The sequence below is a fragment of the Berghia stephanieae genome, chromosome 12, assembly GCF_034508935.2.
Source record: "Berghia stephanieae isolate SIO BIC M18660-M18661 chromosome 12, UCSD_Bste_1.3, whole genome shotgun sequence".
Taxonomy (NCBI): Eukaryota; Metazoa; Mollusca; class Gastropoda; order Nudibranchia; family Aeolidiidae; genus Berghia; species Berghia stephanieae.
This window is the reverse complement of record NC_088371.1, coordinates 32,815,842-32,839,204: the sequence shown is the minus strand read 5'-3', so window position 1 is coordinate 32,839,204 and position 23,363 is coordinate 32,815,842. Positions and strand designations below refer to the sequence as shown.

The 23,363-nt window shown below is 35.3% G+C and overlaps 2 protein-coding genes across 16 annotated transcripts in view; one reads left to right on the top strand and one right to left on the bottom strand.

The window, feature by feature from the left end:
* LOC144957857 (uncharacterized) overlaps positions 1-11,959 on the top strand; it is a 159,495-nt gene extending 147,536 nt beyond the window's left edge. For all 15 annotated transcript variants that reach the window (XM_078889341.1, XM_078889340.1, XM_078889339.1 and 12 more), the window contains 6 exons: positions 63-199; positions 1,869-1,999; positions 2,688-2,862; positions 3,458-3,574; positions 5,390-5,572; positions 6,616-11,959. In XM_078889341.1, coding sequence (XP_078745467.1) covers positions 63-199; positions 1,869-1,999; positions 2,688-2,862; positions 3,458-3,574; positions 5,390-5,572; positions 6,616-6,708 — 836 coding nt within the window. In that variant the 3' untranslated portion in view covers positions 6,709-11,959. The remainder of the gene's footprint in view (positions 1-62; positions 200-1,868; positions 2,000-2,687; positions 2,863-3,457; positions 3,575-5,389; positions 5,573-6,615) is intronic.
* Positions 11,960-19,710: 7,751 nt separating this feature from the next.
* The window catches only part of LOC144957860 (uncharacterized), a 57,532-nt gene continuing 53,879 nt past the window's right edge, over positions 19,711-23,363 (bottom strand). The window contains exons 20-22 of the mRNA XM_078889342.1: positions 21,469-21,522; positions 20,005-20,648; positions 19,711-19,960 (exon numbers count right to left, since the gene is read on the bottom strand). Of these exons, the coding sequence (XP_078745468.1) occupies positions 20,495-20,648; positions 21,469-21,522 (208 nt within the window). The 3' untranslated portion in view covers positions 19,711-19,960; positions 20,005-20,494. The remainder of the gene's footprint in view (positions 19,961-20,004; positions 20,649-21,468; positions 21,523-23,363) is intronic.

Genomic DNA, 23,363 nt, shown 5'->3' with positions numbered 1-23,363 from the left:
AGCACAGATAATAATGTTTTGTGGGTTTTTTTCTTCTCTCTTATCCTGTTTTGCAACTGTAGAAGCATGGGAGACAATCCTGTCAGTGCTTGAGAAACGCAGACGCGAGTGTGACCTTGTCAAGATGTTCCCCAGTCTGATGTCTGCTGAAGACTTGTTTGGATTGACAGATCCCAACATTGTCAAGGTTCTCGAATCGGTGAGTTTGTTTTATCAACAGCTGAAAAAAATGTGTATGAAGAATGCCAATCAAAATGGAAAGAAAAATACAAGTTAAAAAAGTCATTTCAAAAAATCTATGGGATGTTTTTTTCTTCTTATATCCATCAAGCTATGTATGGCTGGATCGCTGAGTGGTAGCAGCTTCTAATGCTGTCACACTACTTACTATGTCATGATGATCTATCCAGGACAAGTCTTTATCTTGGAATGAGATTACTAGGTTTTGTCCTGACCCTGGCTGGAGTCCTTGGCTGGGAGGGAAACAGTCGAATGTATAGTTTTAGTTTTGGGAGATGATTTTTTTTTTCCTTATAAGTCATCTCTCGGTTATGTACTGTTATTTTTTTTTCTATTTTTAACATATATGATTTGTAAACATTTGAGTGTCATTCCCCTTAGTGGGATCTTGTGCTGGTGCCTGTGTGAGACTTTTAGGTGATTTGAAACTAAGTACACTGATAGTGTGCTCTTGGAATCTACATCTGTTCCTTATTTGAACCATTTCCCCTATGTCTTACTTTTTCCTGAAGTCATTTTTAATTGTACAACTAGAATGTCTTTGCTATCCCATTTTCTTCCTTTTTACTGGCGCTGATTTGACCTAGATGTGTTGCAACTGCCGTAAAACTCTTAAAAACAAACAAACATAAACTTCACACTTTTTTCTGAATTCTGATATAGATTACTATGACATAACAATTCAGTGTTCCTCAGATATTAAAATCTGTCGTTTCTTCTTCTCTTTACTAGCCTATCCTGCTTCTTTGGTTTGTGATTGTATTTTTGACAGGGGATATTTTTTTTCCTGTAAATCCTCTGCCTGTTTGTTCTTGGTTATTTATAATTTAGCTTATATCTTTAGGTTATGCTTTTGATTGACATTTGTACTATTTTTGTTAGATTGCTTGTTTTTTTGTTTCAGCGGTCTCTCATATAACCTCAATTGTGTTGGAAGAGACCTAAAGCAACAAACAAAAAATCTGTTTTTAAAAGCTTTATTTTTTGTGATGGAGTCTACTCTAAAGCTGCAGGAATCTGGCTGAATATTGGATTTGACCTTATCACACTTTTGTATCACACAATTTGAAACGGCCCATTAGATCTCAGATCTTAAAGACCTTTTGTGGGTAAAAATGACACTTCCAAATAGGATTCCTTGACCTTCCCAAATGTAAAAAAAATGGTGCCAAAATGAACAATGGGGAAAATCTTCGTAAATATGTGTTTTTGGCAACCCATCATTTTCCTTCTATTTCAGGGTATTGATACAGCGCATGGGGGGGGGGGGGGGGGGGGGGGGGGGGAAGGAAGGGTTCAATTTTACTCATTCATGGAGACCACACGGGATTATACATTTTGTTTTATTCGTTTATTTTTTCCTCCAAATTGACACATTTCTCCTTCTTTAGGCTGTCATCTCCGCGTTTCTATGGTTGAAGCTATCCTATTGGTTTGAATAATAATAATCAAAAGGCTTGTAATCTTATTTTAAATTGGGTTATTTTTAGCTTTTTTCTTTCCTTGTTCTTCTGGATAGCTTTTTGATGAAATGAATGACTTCAAATAGATGGACAACATAGAAGAATTTGTTTGTCTTCAGTTGGATTTCAGGCCTCATGTATTTCTAATGTTTTTATTCTCTCCAGCTCCCCGGGTGTGATTTGCTCCAGAGTTACGTGTTCAAATTTGGCCGTTCTCCTCTGATCGAAATGCCTCCTGCCATCAACCCGACTGGCTGTGCTAGGACGGAACCAAAACTCCGGACTCACTTCAAGAGGTAGGTAGTCACACTCACACACATACTCACTGATGTACACAAACACACACACACACACGCACGCACATACAAACACATTGAGCCCAAAACGTTCTGTGTTTGATATTTTGTTCTTTTAAGAAGCTTTTATAATATTCGTTTTTGTTCATGGCTTCAGGGAAACATCTTAATTTTTAAGATCAAAATCCTGATTTGTTAAAAGTGTCATCCTGTTTTACTGTCATAACATAGTTGGTTGGCAGTTCTTAATTTCTGTTAAAAAAATAAAACTTAAGATTTTCCTGTTTCCACCAATGATTCCAACGTTACCAAATTGTGGGTGGTTGGATGGGAGCATCACCCTTGAATCGTATACCTATGATGTTCGCATGGGTGTACGATCCGATAGTGATGTCGTTTCTTCTTCTCTTTACTAGCCTATCCTGCTTCTTTGGTTTGTGATTGTATTATTGACAGGGGATATTTTTTTTTCTGTAAATCTTCTGCCTGTTTGTTCTTGGTTATTTATAATTTATCTTATGATATCTTTAGGTTATGATTTTGATTTACATTTGTACTATTTTTGTTAGATTGCTTGTTTTTTTGTTTCAGCGGTCTCTCATATAACCTCAATTGTGTTAGAAGAGACCTAAAGCAACAAACAACAAACAACAAATGTTACCAAATTGTCTTCTCTCCCTTTCTCCAGACCCCACACCCTCCAGTCCACCAACTCCCGGTCCCTCCCATCAACTGTGACCGGTGTCAGCGGTGACATGAACTCTCCCTATCACAAGCAGTTCATCCACTCCAAGTCTCAGCAGTACAGGCGTCTCAAGACAGACTGGAAGACTTTGGTTTATCTGGGACGCTCTCGTATTCAGGTAGGTAACAGCAAGTCTCTGTGGTTGATTCTTGTTTAATTTGAAGGGTCTCATATTCATCTAGGCAACAAGTCTTAGTGGGGGACGTATTGGGGCTGACATTTGTAAGGAGAGCCTACTTAATTTTCATGACTTAAGTACATGGAACAATATTATCTACCCCCCCCCCCTCTCTCTCTCTCTCTTACACACACATACACACCATTGTCTTCATAAACTCATAGCCTGACACTGACGGAAAATTTGCGCCAAAATACAAGGCAAGGCGACGACCACCAGTAGAAAACGAATCGTGAGTTTAATTCAATAGTTCAACCAAGCGATGGGATCATTTGTTTCCTTGAGCTCTGTTAACAACATTTCACTAAGCAATGAACAAACCTAAAAAATGATGTCAAAATACATGTCCTAGTGGTCCCAGTGTCAGGCTATAAGCTAACGAAGGCTACGCTCTTACTCATACGAGTGTCATACCACTAGACCACATAGCCACACAAATCCACATGGCCTTTTCTTTTCCGTTTTTGCATTTTTTTTTTGTCTACTCCTTTGGAATGGTTAACGTAACCCACACATGATGGATGGTGTATTTCAGGGGTTAGGTCTGTACGCCGCCAAGGACCTGGAGAAACACACCATGGTGATTGAGTACATCGGAGACCTCATCAGGAATGAAGTGGCTGACCGTAGGGAGAAGGAGTATGAAGCACAGGTGAGTCAGATGGACATTGCTGATGATGATGATGATGGTGGTGGTGGCAGTGAAGATGATGGTGGTTGGCAGTGAAGATGATGGTGGTTGGCAGTGAAGATGATGGTGGTGGTTGTGATGATGATGATGATGATGATTGTGAAGATAATGTAGGTGGCAGTGAAGATGATGGTGGTTGGCAGTGAAGATGATGGTGGTGGTTTTGATGATGATGATGATGATGATGGTGGTGGTTGTGATGATGATGATGGTGGCAGTGAAGATGATGATAAACATGATGATAAAGATTAAATAAATGTTGAATTCCAGCGATCATCAATCTTACATTTGAAATTCTTCAGCATGACATCTGAGTATCTTTATTACATTGTCTGACCATCTTTATTATGTTTGATTCGCATTGTTTTGATTGTTTGTTTTTTTTTGGTTGATTTGTATTGTAACAAGGTAAACACTTGTTGCTTTTGTTGCTTAGTTAGACACAAAATTAGATCAAACTACAAACTGGACAAACTTGGTCCATGTTTGCCTGAATAACAAATTGATGATAGGTGTTAGGATGAGTGAGGTTTAATCAAAGTGCTGTATTATAGGTGTTAGGATGAGTGAGGTTTAATCAAAGTGCTGTATTATAGGTGTTAGGATGAGTGAGGTTTAATCAAAGTGCTGTATTATAGGTGTTAGGATGAGTGAGGTTTAATCAAAGTGCTGTATTATAGGTGTTAGGATGAGTGAGGTTTAATCAAAGTGCTGTATTATAGGTGTTAGGATGAGTGAGGTTTAATCAAAGTGCTCTATTCTTCTTGTTGTTTGTAAAAACTGATAGCCATACCTGTAAAAAAGGAAGCATTTAGTCAATCTGTTTGAGCACTTATATATCTACTAAACGTACTCAAAGTGCTTTACAAGGGAAGGAATCCCAAGCCAACAGCAACACTAAACATGTAAGACAAGACATTATGCCTGTTAGGCAATATTACAATTTTTTTTTACAATTATAATTCTGTTAACCACCAGGTACTCATTTTAATCTGATTATGGTGAGAGAATGTGAGTAATGAGCCTGTTCCAAGGACTCAACTATGCGCTGTTAGTACAGAACTCAAACCCAGGACATTCCGATGCGATGGCAATTGTCATACAACTGGATCAAATAGCAGTAATCGGATATCGGCTTTAGTTAGGGGGAAAACCCTTTTAAAGAAACCTAAAAACAAACAAACAAAAGATAAATATAGAAATAAATAAATAAATACATAAAATAAATAATAATAAATACATAAAAAAAATAAATAAATACATACATAAAATAAAATAAATAAATAAATACATAAAATAAAATAAAATAAATAAATAAATACATAAAATAAAATAAAATAAATAAATAAATACATAAAATAAAATAAATAAATAAATACAAAATAAATAATAAATACATAAAAAAATAAAATAAATAAATAAATACATAAAATAAAATAAATAAATAAATAAATACATAAAATAAAATAAAATAAATAAATAAATACATAAAATAAAATAAATAAATAAATACATAAAATAAAATTAAATAAATACATAAAATAAAATAAAATAAATAAATAAATACATAAAATAAAATAAAATAAATAAATAAATACATAAAATAAAATAAAATAAATAAATAAATACATAAAATAAAATAAATATTCATAACAAGATATAAAACAAACAAAAAGATTATGATGTCAATCCCAATGTATATTTCATAGCAAATAATTAAAATGCACAGTAAACTTGACACATTTCTTTCTCTCTGTCTCCACGTGCGTATCTCAGAACCGAGGTGTTTACATGTTCCGCATTGACAACGACTGTGTGATCGATGCCACCATGGCCGGCGGCCCAGCCCGCTACATCAACCACTCGTGCAATCCCAACTGTGTGGCCGAGGTGGTGGACATTGAGAAGGACAGCAAGATCATCATCATCACCAGTCGGAAGATCTTGAAAGGAGAGGAGGTCAGTGGAGGAAGATGTTGTGTTTGGTTTTTTATCAGTGATGATAATATTATAGTTAATGATATGATGATTACGATGAGGATTATAATAATTATTATGATGATGATAATAATAATAATGATAATAATGATGATGATGATGATGATAATAATAATGATAATAATGATGATGATAATAATGAAATAATAATAATAATAATAATAATAGTAATAATAATAATAATAATAATAATAATAATAGTAATAATAATAATAATAATAATAATAGAGGATGAGGAGCAGAAGAAAAAGAAGAAGAAAGGAGGAGGATGTAGAGATAGACAGAAAGAGAGTGTGTGTGAGAGATAGGGAGTGAAAAAGAGAGAGATACATGAACCAGGTGTATTTTAGTGATGTGTGAATCGAGTGTTCTTATTCATACCATCTATCTGACTTTGTTGTTTCAACCCGTATCCTGGGTGGGGATCCTCCCATAGCGGGCAGGGGGGTACATACTGTGTCTTCTATCCCCTTATATACTGCGTCTTCTATCCCCTTATATCTGTTTTCCAACATGCTTTCTGTCTTTGTCTTGGAATGAGATTACTTGGTTTTGTCCTGGCCCTGGCCCGAGTCCTGGCTGGGAGGGAAACAGTCAAATGCATCATTATTGTTTTGAGAGATGATATTTTTTTCCTTGTAAATCATCTCTCTGTTATGTATTATTATATTTATTTTGAATGTATGATGTAAGCATCTGAGTGTATTCCTCCTTGTTGGATTTTGTGCTTGTGTCCGGATGAGACTTATAGGTGATCTCAAGCTAAGTACATTGATGGTATGCTCTTGGAATCTACATCTGATCCCTATTTGTTCCCAATTCCCCTTTGTCTTACTCTCTCTTGGGTGCTTTAATTGTAATTCTAGAACTTTCGACTATCCCATTTTCTTCCTTTTTACTGGTGCTGATATAACCTAAATGTGTTGCAATCGCCGTAAAACCCTTAAAAACAAAAACCAAAAAAACAAACAATCAACCCGTATCGATATTTTCCTCACCCACAGCTGACCTACGACTACAAGTTTGACTTTGAGGATGACCAGCACAAAATCCCATGTATGTGTGGAGCTCCCAATTGCCGGAAATGGATGAACTAAACAGGATATACCAGCTCCACCATCATCAATGACAACAACCACCACCAATGACAACAACCACCACCAATGACAACAACCACCACCAATGACAACAACCACCAGCATTATACATCGACTACCACCACCATTACGCTAGGATATAATTCGATGGAATATCCCAAAGGCATGAAAATAATACAACTTTGAACGCCCAACTAGATGAATTCAACACCATTTTCCTGAATCAACAGGACAGCTACCACTGCCAGAAAAGGTCAAAATGCATTTGATGACAACAATAGCGCAGTGTGTAGTTTGTCAGAAGTCTAATCATGGAAAGAAAGAAAGAAAGAAAAAACCCCGTAAAAGTCAGAACTGAAAAGAAGATAAGGATTGTCTAAACCATTAGCTGAACTCATTTAGTAAAAATCACCAAATCCCACACACGACAATCTGAAAAGTTGTGTATAAAACATGAAACGGTGCCAAATAAAATAAAGAGAAAAGTACAATAAAAAGTCATCCAAAAAATATAAAAATAAATCAGCTTCAGGTCTCAGCTAATTTTTTTGTTTTTAAACATATTTTCTATCTGCTTTTTCTTGCACCGTTCCAGACTTACCTTTTTCAGTTTTTGATACGATATGGTCTGCTGACAAATGAGGCAGGCTTACTTCTTTCCAGTTTTTGATTCAGAAAAGTGAATGGAGCAGGCACTTATGTTGATAATAACAAGAAATGAAGTGAGTAGGAAAGTGCCAGAAGACAACAGAGAATAAAAACTTAGCAGCGGCGATGTTCTAAAACGGGTCATGGAAGACGCAAGCAACAAAAGTGACAGTAGCGCATTCTAGCTTTATCTCCATGTAAACAAAAAAGGGGCTAAGCAATAGCAATGACAATATCAATACCTTTTTCAAAACCCATTCCACTAGGTAATAGGATAGACATAATTGAGAATTGAAACAAAAAGCAAAACTACTTACATGATGCAAACTTTACAACGTTCATCAGGGAAAATCATTTTTAAAAATCTCCGAGAGACCAAACGAGTTTCAAGAGTTATCCGAGAAATTTATAAAAAACTCTCCTTTGACACGATTTCAAAATAAAAAAGTTAATATATCCTGATTGTGATGTCTCTTCTGTGTCCAAATGAAAAATAGTTTGTAAATAACGGGTTGATATTTATGCGTGTGTCTGTAAGATGTGTCTGGGTTTGGGGGGTTATGAAGATGAATCGAATCGTTATGTCTGTGTTTTTATTAAGATCAATCATTATGTCTTGTTTTTATGAATACGAATTTCAACGAGAATATATTAGCTTTTGGTTTTTCCAGCTTTTGACAGCTTTTATGTCAAAGTCAGACTAGATACGTGTAAGCTGTGGAGTAAGGAAGTCATGATCAAAAATGGATATGACAGTTTTGAAAAGAAAGAAAAAACAAACAAAAAACAACATGGAATGTTTCGGCATCAAAACTTTTCTTCAACCAATAACAAAAACAATAAAAAGATAAATACATCATTTAAAACCCAGACAGATGACTAGTAAGTTGGGTTTTTTTCCCTCAAGTCATTGATTGCGATGATGCAGACATTATAAAGCAGCAGTATTAGTCCTTGTCGTTGTTTATTTTGTTAGATTGTTATTAGTTTTAGTTTCACTTAACAAATGAATTGTCTGAATATGCAATGATGGAAGTGTTGTGTTTTGTGCTAGTCTTATGTAAATATTTAGCTATTTATGAAGCATGTTTGTGTGTGTGTGTGTGTGTGTGCGTGTGTTAGTGTGATCATATTTTAGAATGGGATGTTTGTGCCTTGTGACAGATGTCTTTATTTTGACTTCCAAATCAGCGTGAAGAATGAGAATGAAGAATGAGAATGTTTTGAATCGGTTCTGACATATTTTTGGTGGTGAGAAAGATTGAAGTAAGAATGAAAATCAACGATGATAAATGATATAAGAAAGTTGACACAATAGCAAATCAGTGAGGCCAAAACGACATGTAATCCACGATGTATGGCCGTTGTCGGATTCCCTCACCAAGGACAAGGTCTGGTTTGTTACCAAAACTATGCACTAATCAATGATATTGATGGGAATAGAGAACTGAACACGTGTGTATAGTAATTTTGATGGGAATAGGGAACTGAACACGTGTGTATCGTAATTTGATGGGAATAGGCAACTGAACACGTGTGTATCGTAATTTGATGGGAATAGGGAACTGAACACGTGTGTATCGTAATTTGATGGGAATAAGGATTGATGTGATGATGATGATAAGAGTGGGAGAAATTGATAAAAGATTGTTTGATTTTAGTTTATTTATTTGTTGATATTTTTACTTATTTTTGTTATTTGTAGTTGTAAAGTATGGTTGAGAATAACGATGACAAAAAAGGATGATTTAGATTTGAAAAAAAAAAAATCTTACTGAATTGGATGCCAGGAATATTTTGTGTTTTGAGTTGTTCTTGTGTGCCAGAATTGGAGAAACTCGATGCGGAATAGAAATGGTGCCATTTAGACAGACATGATAGAATTCTACAGACTTGTGGAATTGACTTAGATACCAATTGTAAGGAATGAATGTCTAATTCTATAATACAATATTATATGTTCTTTGGTGGTGATATTATACACTAGGAAATATACACACATGGAATAATATATAACACTTAATACACAGAACAAGGGGCGGATGTCAATTTTGGCACGCCTCACTGACTGATTGGTTCTATTTATTCACTACAGATGTATTAACCAAATTTACTACTCGTTTCTTCATCTTTTCTAGTTTGTTGTTATACACTTCTTTATCAAAATACTGAATTTATCAGTTCGATGCGTTTATAATGTAATATTATTTGGGAAATTCCCATTTGTCACCTGGTGTGACGTTTGGTTTGGATCTGCCATTTATGGATGTTGTCACAGAATGAGTTGAGCTTAATTTACATTTGGTCCGATCGATAAAATAAAGTAATTTTAATATTAGAACATGCGATGGATGTTAGAATACAGAAAGGATGTTAGAATAAGTGATGGATGTTCAAATACACAAGATTATACCAGGTTACTACTGTACTCTGGGAAAAAAACAACAAATGTCAAATTTAGGCCAGAAAACTCATTAAAAATATCCATCCCTTAAAATGAGCCGCATCTTGCTAAAAACTCTCTCAAACCTGGGACTTCAAAGAACGTTTTCAAGAAAGTCTCAGGTTTTAGAGCATTTAGCAAGATGACAGTTAATTTAAAGGACGGCTATTTTTTGAAGGATGTCTTTTCTGGCCAGAATCCTGAAAACTTTTTTTTTTTTTTCTATACCACGCCACACAGGACAGACAAAAGAGGCTTTGATGTTATTGACATTTTTTGGGGTTTTTTTTGGTCTAGTTGGTTGAAATGTGACGAATAGTTTTGGTTGTTTTTGCTGGTGTTCATTTAGATTGTTTTGTTTGTGACTTTCAAGATAGCCTGACTGGATGATGCTTGGAATGTAAGCAAGGTAATGCAATGAAGAGTGGATGCACGTTTTGTCACGATTTCTCTCCCTTTGATAGGACCATGTCTGAGATAATATTGGTTTGAATCGATTGATGAGTCGTTGTCGTCGTCGTCGTCAAAAGAGATGAAGACAAAGAGAGTCTTTAGTCAAATCTCTACCCTGCAATAGTAAATAAACCAGATTCTATTTTTGTTATTCTTTATTCTTGTAAAATAGAAATGAATCGTTTTGAAGGCGTCGAATCGAAGCCTCCACATGAAATAGGATGTGACTGTTTTGTACATAGACCACCCTCCACATGAAATAGGATGTGACCGTTTTGTACATAGATGTATGGATTGATTTGATGGACATATTATTCATTTTGTTGTTGTTACTATCATTATCATTTGTGGTCAATTAGTTCCTATCTTCAATACTTTTAAACGCAGGTTTATGTACTTGAGCGTATAATTTGTTTTTAATTTTGTACACGATTTGTACTGAAATAACAAAGTGTAAATAAATAGATCTTGTAATTGTTGTTGTTGTTGTTTTTTTGTGCTGGAGAATTATGCTATATTTATTTAAACAGAGTTGCCAACCCCTATGAAAAACCTTGTGAAACTCGTCAAAAATTGATTGTGTCTCATACTTTTTTTCTTTTAAAAATGAAAAGGTGCAGGTCGGTTTCCCATAATAATAACACTGTAGAAATGTGTAAATATTTTTATTTAATTCTATTTCCCCCAGTTTTAAATTTTGCACCTTTGTTCCTTTTTCATGATGTTGAAGGGTTGTCGGCAATGGAGGTGTGTTTTGATTTTCGTCAGGTTATGAAAGCAGGAATTTTGGGTCAATTTAAAAAAAAAAATTCTAGTTTAGATCTCGGGCACAAAGCATGGGCTGTTTTATAAACAAAACAAAAAATAAAGTAAATTCAGAAAGAATTGTTGTTGTGTGTCTTTTTCACCCTGGGTTGGCAACTCTGAGTAAAGATAATATTAAAAATGAAATAATTCCACCTCTCCCCCCCTTTCTCTCTGTTTCAGTTTGGTGATTTAAAACAAATATTTCAATAATTTTGTTTTTAGGTATTATTATTATTATTATTTAATTGTTATTTCATTGTATTTATAGGACATTTAAGTTCAAAGTTTGGGTTGTTGACAACTACATGTATGTAGACATGGAAGCATCTTGTCACATGTGGATTAGAGATTGGGGAGGGAATGGGGTCACGTGGGTTACAGTTGGGGGGAGGGAAGGGGTTCGGTTCCCATTCCGCAGCAATAGCGGCGAAGGGAAAGGGTTCTCATTCCGCGGCAATAGCGGCAACGCATTTTCCAATTTTATTTGGTGTTTTAATATGTATTGTTTATATTTTTTTACTACATACTTGAATCATTGACCCAACCCCCTTCCCCCTTTCTTCATCCAAAACCCTCCACCATTTTTATTACCATCATTAATGTATAGGATTTTATATCACTTTTGCAATGTTCCTTATAGGCAGCAGCAGTATCATCATCATTATCATCATCACCGTCATCATCATCCCTACCACCACATAGTTATCCCTCCACCTCATGATTAAAAGAAAAGAAAATGAATCAATAAAACTCCTAAAAGAACAAACAGGCCATCAAAATAAACAATTTTTTTTTTTAATTCGTTGTTACTCCGTGACAAGTCAAAGGTGTATCGGATTGAATTTCAGATAATTTTAAAGAAATCAAAAGACAAAACAAACAAACAAAAAACAACAAAAAGAGATTTATTAATCAAGCAGCTGGGAGTGTGTGGGTTGGGGGGGGGGGGGGGGGGGGGGGTAGGCCAGTATTTACTGGATGGCCAAGAATCCAATCGGCAACCTTTTTCGGCCAGTGTTTAGAATTGGTGAAAAAAACAAAACTTTTTAAAAACATTTTTGGTCATAGATTTGTATATAAATATAAGACACATTTATATTATAATTATAGATCTTTTCATAGATGTTACTACCTGTATATAATTATATATAATATTATATATTATACGATGGTTTGTGTATTTGTCTGGATTCTGTATGTCAAAGAAAACTGGACTGTTTTTCTATTAATTTGATAATTATGTGATTTTATTATCTAATGCCAGTTATTTACATCTTAATAATCATCGTCGTCATCTTTCACATTATTTTGTCCATAAATGAAGACAATATTCCTTTACACCCCTGTATTTGTACATATTAAAACAAAATGCCACTTTAAAAGGTGTGAATTGATTGCAATGTTCATTTTGAATGGAGGTCAAACGGAAATTGATAAATGAACATTATTGTAATTTATTTGATATTTTTTTGTTCATTACCTACAACTATAAGTAAAGTTTGTAGCACTTGTCTCACTTCAATGAATAAAATAGACTGTAATATTAGAAGACAATTTATATTTATAGGTATTGATGATATTCCTAGATCCATTCTGTACCTGATTCATTATCCACATCCTCATCCACCGCACAGATCTGAATTAATTGTTCATGTTTTTTTTATTATTGGTTTTTGTTCATCCTCACAAATAATTAATTTCGTAACAATGATTTGTATGTCATCGTATTCACCCAGCCAGTCGTTTGTGAGAAAAATATGAAAATGATTGTTGACCGAATTTTGACGAGAAGATTTGCTTTGTCGTCATTTGAATAAATCAGTAAATTAAGTAAATGTTATACAACTATGACTATTATAAAAATAAAATGAATTAATTTGCCGCAAATAGTCCTTGCTGTTGGTTTTCATCAATACGTTTCTTTTACAGAGCTGCCTACTTAAAATTTCAAAATTTTGTAGTTTCCAAGGGAAAAAAAGAAATATTCACTTAAAATTGAGTTAGAAATAAATAATTTGCCTTCAGCATGATCCAAAAATTCTCCAGAGTTCTGGATATAGGTTCTACGGAACTAAACTTTCCTTTTCAACAACATTTATTGAGAGGCGAATGAAGTTTTTTAGCTGGAGCCAAAAATTTGTATTTCTACCAATTTTTCGTAGGACTAAAATAAAAATAAAATAAAATTCCCTTTGAAATTTGTCTCTATGGTCTATTCCAAGGGCTGGGTGGGGATCTGTTGTTTGAGATCACCTTCAAGTCTCATCCAGTCACAAGCACAGGACCCCACTAAGAGGAATACACTCAAACGTTTACAAACCATATATAACATGTAAATAAAACATAATACAGAGCATAACTGAGAGATGATTTAGAGGGAAAAAATATCATCTCTCAAAACTAAAAGTATACATTCGACTGTTTCCCTCCCAGCCAGTGTCAGGACAAAACTAAGTCATCTCATTCCAAGACAAAGCAATTGGAAAACAGATACTTGGGAATAGAAGACACAGCATATACCTCCCTGGCCATATGGGAGATCAGGAATCCCACCCAGTTAAAAAAAAAAAACTAAAAACCAAACACAAAATGTTTCAGGATCAAAACCCTTCTTTAAAAAAAACAAAATGAAAATATAAAAACATTACCAAACAGTCTCTGTCATTGATGTTTTATTATTTTTGTTTGTTTTTAAGTGTTTTACGGCGCTTGCAACACATTAAAGTTATATCAGCGCCAGTAAAAAGGAAGAAAATAGAATAGTAAAACGTTCTAGAATTACAATTAAAGCACCCAAGAAAAAGTAAGACATAGGGGAACTGGGAACAAATAGGGATCAGATGTAGATTCCAAGAGCAGACCACCAATGTATTTGTTTGATAACCTGTCTTTTTTTTTTTTGTTTGTTTGTTGCTTTATGTCTCTTCCAACACAATTGAGGTTATATGAGAGACCGCTGAAACAAAAAAACAAGCAATCCAACAAAAATAGTACAAATGTAAATCAAAATCATAACCTAAAGATATCATAAGCTAAATTATAAATAACCAAGAACAAACAGGCAGAAGATTTACAGAAAAAAAAATATCCCCTGTCAAAAATACAATCACAAACCAAAGAAGCAGGATAGGCTAGTAAAGAGAAGAAGAAACGACATCACTATCGGATCGTACACCCATGCGAATATCATAGGTATATGATTCAAGGGTGATGCTCCCATCCAACCACCCGCAACCTATAAGTCTCATCCAGACACAAGCACAAAATCCCAACAAAGAGGAATACACTCAAACCCAAATCCTTACATTATACATTCAAAATAACACATAACAGAGAGATGATTTACAAGAAAAAAAAAATATCTCCCAAAACAATAACTATGCATTTGACTGTTTCCCTCCCAGCTAGGACTCTGGCCAGGACCAGGACAAAACCAAGTAATCTCATTCCAAAACAAAGACGGAAAGCATATTGGAAAACAGGTACAGGGGGATAGAAGACACAGCAAGTACCTCCCAGTGGGCAGGGAGGTACTTGGGAAGGTCTGCTTTCCCCAGAACCCCACCCAGTTTATTTTTTTTTAGTCATGTATTGTTTTTGTTGTTGGCTGAAGAAAGGTTTCGAGCCCGAAATGTTTGGTATTTTGTTCTTTTTTTTAAAAAAAAAGCTGTTATATTCATTTTTGTTTGTTATTTTTCATAGGGGGAAAAGAGAGACAGGGTTGTGGACTGAATTACACCCAAACATACTTCCTCCCAATGGGAGACTCCAACCACCACTGCTTTGAGCACGTTTATGTTGTTTTTTTTAAGGGTTTTACGGCGCTTGCAGAACATTAAGGTCATATCAGCGCCAGTAAAAAGGAAGAAAATGGGATAGTAAAAGGTTCTAAAATTACAATTAAAGCACAAAAGAAAAGGTAAGACAAGGGGGAATTGGTTCAAATAGGGAACAGTTGTAGATTCCGAGAGCACACCGTCAAAGTACTTAGATCACCTAAATGTCTCATCTAGACACAAGCACAGGTCCCAACTAAGAGGAATACACTCAAATGTTTACCAATCATATAATATAATATTTAGACTAAACATAATACAATGCACAACAGAGAGATGATTTACAAGGTAAAAAATATCATCTCCCAAAACTATAACTATACATTCGACTGTTTCCCTCCCAGCCAAGGAACTCCGGCAAGGATCAGGACAAAACTAAGTAATCGCATTCCAAGACAATGACAGGAAACAATTGGAAAACGGGTATGGGGGGATAGAAGACACAGCATGTACCTCCCTGCCCACTATATGAGAGGTCAGGATCCCCACCCAGTGAGCATGTTTAGTGGATATTGTGCTGTAGAAAGCTCAAGTAGACCACTGTATATTGTTTGTTTTGTTTGTTTGTTGCTTTAGGTCTCTTCCAACACAATTGAGGTTATATGAGAGACCGCTGAAACAAAAAAACAAGCAATCTAACAAAAATAGTACAAATGTCAATCAAAATCATAACCTAAAGATATCATAAGCTAAATTATAAATAACCAAGAACAAACAGCAGGAAATTTACAGAAAAAAAAATATCCCTGTCAAAAATACAATCACAAACCAAAGAAGCAGGATAGGCTAGTAAAGAGAAGAAGAAACGACATCACTATCGGATCGTACACCCATGCGAACATCATAGGTATATGATTCAAGGGTGATGCTCCCATCCAACCACTGTATACAAGAAATGAACAAGACAAATGAAAAGTATTAAAACTTTTAATGTTTCATTGAAGCAAATTTAAATACAATCAATCACAATCTATCGAACATCCAATATAAAAACAAATTGTAGTACAACTAGTAGTCACATTCACATGTACAACTAGTCACTTGTTCTTGTAGTACTAGTACTTGTATTATAACTAGTCACTTGTAGTACAACTACTAGTCACTTGTAGTACAACTACTAGTCACTTGTAGTACAACTAGTCGCTTGTATTACTACTACTACCTAGTCACTTGTATTACAACTAGTCACATGTATTACAACAAGTCGCTTGTATTACAATTACTAGTCACTTGTATTGCAACTACTACTAGTCACTTGTATTACAACTAGTCACTTGTAGTACAACTAGTCGCTTGTATTACAATTACTAGTCACTTGTATTGCAACTAGTCATTTGTATTACAACTAGTCACTTGTAGTACAACTAGTCGCTTGTATTACAATTACTAGTCACTTGTATTGCAACTAGTCATTTGTATGTATTTGTTAAAAACAACGTTGGCGATGATAATCATAATATCGATAATAACCAAAAGAAAGATAAATACCTTTTTAAAAAAACAAACAAAAAACAATATAACAACAAGAATAGTGAACATTACAACACACAGGTTGTCCTAAATCAACTGAACACCTTCAAAATTTTAAATTTGTTGACTATTTTTAGACACCGAGAAGTATCTGGTAATTTTATCCATTATGTTTTGTTTGTTTTGTTTTACGGCGCTTGCAACGCATTAAGGTCAAATCAGCGCCAGTAAAAAGGAAGAAAATGGGAAAGTAAAAAGTTCTAGAATTACAATTAAAGGATCCAAGAATAAGGCAGACAAAGGGGAATTGGTTCAAATAGGAAACAGATGTATATTGCAAGAGCACACCATCAGACTTAGTTTGAGATCACTTAAATTCTCATCCAGACAAAAGCACAGGTCCCCACTAAGAGGAACACACTCAAATGTTTACAAATCATATAATCATATATTGATACATAAACAAACCATAATATAGTGCATAACAGATGATTTACAAGGAAAAAAAAGATCATCTCCCAAAACTAACATTTGACTGTTTCCCTCCCAGCCAGGGCCAGGACAAAACCAAGTAATCTCATTCAAAGACAAAGAAAGAAAGCATGTTGGAAAACAGAGATAGATAGTATGCAGATGACGTCATTCAGGCCTTTGTTATTGTTTTTGCCATCCGCGTTTGTGAGTTGTTCTCACTAAACTGTATTAACCAGACTATATAAGTTCATGGTTACACAGAGTTTGTGTGTTGGTCCGTTATACTTCTGGATGGCAATGTTGTGAACTCCTTGGCCAAGCGCATTCTATCTATAGGGGGATAGAAAACAACAGAATGTACCTCCCTGCCCACTATGGGAGGTCATCCATTATGAGGGAATTACAATTATACGCCTTGTAGTAACGAGATGCAATGACAGTAACAACCATAGACGAGTCAGCAGACTGATCTACAATATTACATGGAGGCTATTAGACATTATGGTTGATATCGATCAAGTTTCCAATCACCGACACCCGGGTGGAGTTCCTGACCTCCCATAGTGGGCAGGGAGGTCACTTACTGTGTCCTTTATAACCCCTACAATATTTGTTTTCCAACTTGGCTCTCTATCTTTGTCTACGCCAAAAACTCCTACAATACTTACAGCCATAGACATAATAGTTAACAGATCTGGAAAACTACACAGATACAGTGTCAGACAAAGTAAATGGGGGGGGGGAGAGAGTACAAGACAAAATCCTCTTAAAATTTCAACTAGTCTAGGGATCGAACCCCAGAACCTCGACAACCTGAGCAGATATGCGACGACGACTTAGAGCTACCTCTGTGATGTAAAGATAAGGGAGTAATCCGAGTCAAAAGAGGGTCCAATATCTGCCTTGTAGTTGTAGTACCACCGAGATAACGGTTCCGTTGTAGTACCACCGAGATAACGGTTCTGTTGTAGTACCACCGAGATAACGGTTCTGTTGTAGTACCACCGAGATAACGGTTCCAACCATTGACGAGTCGGTGTTGTTTTTTTGTTTTTAGAGTGCTTGCAACACTGCAACACATTTAGGTCATATCCGCGCCAGTAAAAAGGAAGAAAATGGGATAGCAAGAAGTTCTAGAATTACAATTAAAGCACCCAAGAAAAAGTAAAACAACGGGGAACTGGGAACAAATAGGGATCAGATGTAGATTCCAAGAGCATACGATCAATTTACTTAGTTTGAGATCACCGATAAGTCTCATCCGGACACAAGCACAGGATCCAACTAAGAGGAATAAGCACAGGATCCAACTAAGAGGAATAGACTCAAATATTTACATTACACATCTGAAAACACAAATATAATAATGCATAACAGAGAGATGGTTTACAAGGAAAAACATATCTTCCAAAACGATAATTATGCATTTGACTGTTTCCCTCCCAGCCAAGGACTCCAGCCATTGCCAGGACAAAACCAAGTAATCTCATTCCAAGACAAAGACAGAAAGCAAAGTGGAAAAAAGCTACAAGGGGATAGGAAAACTCAGTAAGTGCCACCCTGTCCACTATGGGAGGCCAGGAACCCCACCCAGTTGAAGAGGCAGCATAGACTGGATCTCCTACAATACTACCTTATGGACTGGGACTGGAACCAGCAAGGAAAGAGCTTGACCGAAGCATCGAGACCGAGTTGAAGGCAGCCAGCCAGACAAACCTGGGCTCTGATAAAGAAGACCTCCAAAAACCAAGTCAGATGGAAGAAGTGCTTTTGCAGCCCCTCTATGGTCCACAAGGAATCAAGAGTCGAAAAATTCTAGATTTACAATTGCTTAAATTATTTACAAATTAGAAGATGACATGACACAGTTGTCCCTCGGGTAATCGTTCCTACATAAATATATCGCGATATAAAACTAAATGTTTGAAACCCAAATATGATCGACCACCATTTTGTACGTGGCGCTGATTGTAACAATGGGAATAGGAGAGTCTCAACAAGATTTATCATTTCTCGTCTTAAAACCAACAGGCTATAAAATACAATACAATACAATACAATATTGCTGATTCAACAATCACTGATCCCCTGCATGCCCAATCAACAGACAAAAACATTTTTATGAGAAAAAAAAAAGAGAGAGAGAGAAAGGGGGAAAAAATAATAAACTATAGACAGTGGTAAAACTTAAATCACACAAAGGCATGAAACAAATAAACGAATTTGATGAATCCTAGATACCAGTGATGATACTCACAAAAAGTCAAAAAGGAGGAAAAGTCTCGGAAAAACGAAAAACTCACCTAGAACATTCTTGCACCACAGGAAAGTAGGCAGGATGACTTCTTTTGAGTACAATTTTAAAACGCCCAGAGTCCAGTAAAAGGAGGAAATTTTATATATATATATATATATATTTTTTTTTTAAAAGGAGGTATTTTTTAAAGATTTATTATATAAAAAAAAAAGTAAAAGGAGGAAATGAAGGAAATATCCGCGGATCGAGGATCTGAGGAGGAAAACCGAGGAAAGGAAAGAAAACCGCGGATTTCCACGGATCCGCAGAAAAGTATCATCACTGCTAGATACTTTTTAAAAGAAATATAAAATAAAACAAAACAGACATTTCACTAAAATATATTTTTCTATTCCTACCAGGGAAATTTCTCTTTGAGTGAGTCGCTCATTTCATTGCCAACATCTGGAAAAGTGTGTATGAAACAGTGTCAGAAAAAGCAAGAAAGAAAAACACAAGAAAACAACCATCCCAAAAAAAAATCAGTCTTCTTCGAATGGTAATTGACCTTCTGGAGCACGACCTACCAGTAATCAGGAGGTCTGAGCTTCAATCCACAGTTGAGGGAGACTGATTTTTTTTTTTTTAGGCTTTTCTTTTTGTATTTTTCTTTCTTCCTTTATCTGGCAGTTTCATACACCCTTGTTCAAATGATTATGTTCTATAATTAGCACTGTGTGAGTGACAGAAAGAACTGAAACTGGTCTAATCCATTGAAGACCAAATACTAAAGGAGTTGTGACTTAGACGACGATAGACCTTCTAAAAACTGATGACAGGCCTTCTAAAAGACGACGATAGACCTTCTAAAAACTGATGACAGGCCTTCTAAAAGACGACGATAGACCTTCTAAAAACTGATGACAGGCCTTCTAAAAACTGAGTCCAATTTCTTATTTGAAATGACACTTTCAGGCCTTATACAAACAGTCCTATTTCTTAATTGAAATGACAATTTCAGACAGTCTAAAAACAGTCCTATTTCTTATTTGAAATGACAATTTCACACAGTCTAAAAACAGTCCTATTTCTTATTTGAAATGACAATTTCAGACATTCTAAAAACAGTCCTATTTCTTATTTGAAATGACAATTGACTTCTTTCCAACCAACGCACAGTCACATTTAAAAAAAAAAAAAAAAATTATCAAAAAGAAATAAAAAATAAAATGAGCAAAACCCGATAAATTTTCCAGCCCTCAATAAAAAAAATATGAACATTTTTAAACGTTTTTTTTTTTTTGGGGGGGGGGGGGGGGGGGGGGGTTCCATGTTAACGGGAGAGTCCCCCCCCCCCCCCCCACACACCCCCCACCAATATTTAATTCCAGACCCAAAATAAAATATTCAGGTTGCGCCTCAGTCACTGTAGGACGAAGATCTTTTCCTGGATCGTCTTCTCTCCCTGCTGCTGTCACTGCTGCTACCACTGCTTCTGGAGGAACTTCTTCCACGACGATTCCGGCTGTTAGATCGGCGCCTACGACGTCGATCTCGACTCCTTGAACGGGATCTGAAACACGGTCAAGGAAAGGAAACAGTAATATCAGATATAACAGTAATGAATGACCAACAATACAAACACCCATCCAAATCAAAACAAATTTAGAATAACTTTAGGAGCACTGGCATATTTAGTATTTCAAATAGCATGGCATTGCTTATACCTCAGATCCAGAAGCCCGAGTTTTGTTGTGTTTTGTTGTTTTTTAAGGATTTGACATATTTGTGACACATCTAGGTCATTTCAACGCCAGTAAAAATAGAAGAAAATGGAATGGTAAAAAAAAATATTCTAGATTTACAATTAAAAACACTCAAGAAAAAGTAAGACAAAGGGGGTTGGTTCAAATAGGGAACAGTACAGACGTAGATCCCAAGAGAAAACTATCAGTATCAATGTACTATCCAGAGACGAGCACAGGATCCCAATGAGAGGAATTCACTCCAATGTAAAGATAAAAATAATATATTTGTCTTAAAAACTTTTTTCGGTACATAACAGAGGGATGATTTGCAAGAAAAATAATACTTTGAGCACATTTAGTGGATATTGCACTATATAAAAGCTCAATTAAAAAAAAAAAATTATTATCCTCTCCTCTACGTATATTGAGAATGTCCACATCAGTGAAGACTTTTTCTTTCATTTTTATCACGAATGTGTTGTAATAACATTTTTAAAATCTATTCACGCCACATTTTAAAAATTTTAAAAAAAAGAAGAAGAAGAAAAAGTCACTAAAGAAAGCCTTTCACAACCTCCACAGACATGTGGCAATGTTAATGACACTGTACTTGTACATGACAGGAAATAGCAATGTCACACGTACCTTCTACGAGGTGGAGACCTGTCATAACGTCCATCCCTACGATTTCTTGAAGACCTTCAGTGGGGAAAAGATAAAATGTCAGTTGAAACTAAATGTAAATAAAAACTTTAGTCAAATTCCATAGAAATGGGAAGACCGGAGAGAAAAAAAAAAAAAAAAAAAAGAAAAAGAAAAAGAAAAAATAAGAAAGAGAGAGAGAGAGAGAGAGAGAGAGAGAGAGAGAGAGAGAGAGAGAGAGAGAGAGAGAGAGAGAGAGAGAGAGAGAGAGAGACAGAGAGAGAGACAGAAGGGAGGAGAGAGATATATGTGAGGCTGGCTGAGAAAACCCGGGAAAATGCGGCAAGCTTCGATTCGAGATATGATGAAGATAAAGTGTTTCCCATGGCAACAAATTTTATTCAGAAAAAAATTTATAACTTGGGTTCTAATAGACATAGAAAGAAAATTTAAAGTGGTAAATATCAGAAAGATGTGGTCTACACAACTGCATACATAACTATGAAATTTGCTCATCTTTCTGGGTTTTCTCAGCCAGCCACACATATTTTAGAGACAGAGGAAGGGAGAAATCCACCCCCCCCCCCCCCCCCCAAAAAAAAAAAAAACAAAAACAACCAACATTACGATCATCAAACTATGCGTAACAGGTCATGATGCTCCAAAGTACGTCAAGATGATCCAAAGCAACCAGTGAGTCCTTGAAGGTCTAGCATATTTTAAAAGTTCTAAAGATATGATACTATTTAACTCTTTTTTTTTTTTTTAAATAAAAGGGACGGTGTGTGAGCAGTGATAGATGGTAAAAATTTGAAAGGTGATTGGATAAAATAGTGATCAAGGTTAATTTCGTTTAAATTTTCTTAAAATTAATTATTCCTTGTCGTACTCTGCAAAAGACATTTATTAAAAATTTTAGCCAGAAAAACCGTCCTTCGAATATCCATCAATTTAAATGACCCTCATCTTGGCCAAAAATAAAAAAACTCTCAAACCTGGGACATCACGAGATCTGCAATAAAGTCTCAGAATTGAGAGTTTTTGCAAAGATGAAGGTCGTTTAAATCAATGGATATTTGAAGGACGAGTTTTCTGACCAAATATTTAAATATTTGTCTTCCAGAGAACGACAGTTAACTCGTTAAAGGTATGAAGACAAGATTTTAGACTGTTTTTCAAACCAAAACATATCTTTCAAACCACAAGACTATCTTTCAAACCACAAGACTATCTTTCAAACCACAAGACTATCTTTCAAACCAAAAGACTATCTTTCAAACCATAAGACTATCTTTCAAACCACAAGACTATCTTTCAAACCACAAGACTATCTTTCAAACCACAAGACTATCTTTCAAACCACAAGACTATCTTTCAAACCACAAGACTATCTTTCAAACCACAAGATATCTTTCAAACCAAAAGACTATCTTTCAAACCACAAGACTATCTTTCAAACCACAAAACTATCTATTAAACCACAAGACTAAGACTATCTATCAGACCACAAAACTATCTATCAAACCACAAGACTATCTATCAAACCACAATACTATCTATCAAACCACAAGACTATCTATCAAACCAAAAGACTATCTTTCAAACCACAAGACTATCTTTCAAACCACAAGACTATCAATCAGACCACAAGACTATCTTTCAAACCACAAGACTATCTATCAGACCACAAGACTATCAGACCACAAGACTATCTATCAGACCACAAGACTATCTATCAAACCACAAGACTATCTATCAAACACAAGACTATCTTTCAAACCACAAGACTATCTTTCAAACCACAAGACTATCAATCAGACCACAAGACTATCTATCAAACACAAGACTATCTTTCAAACCACAAGACTATCTATCAGACCACAAGACTATCTATCAAA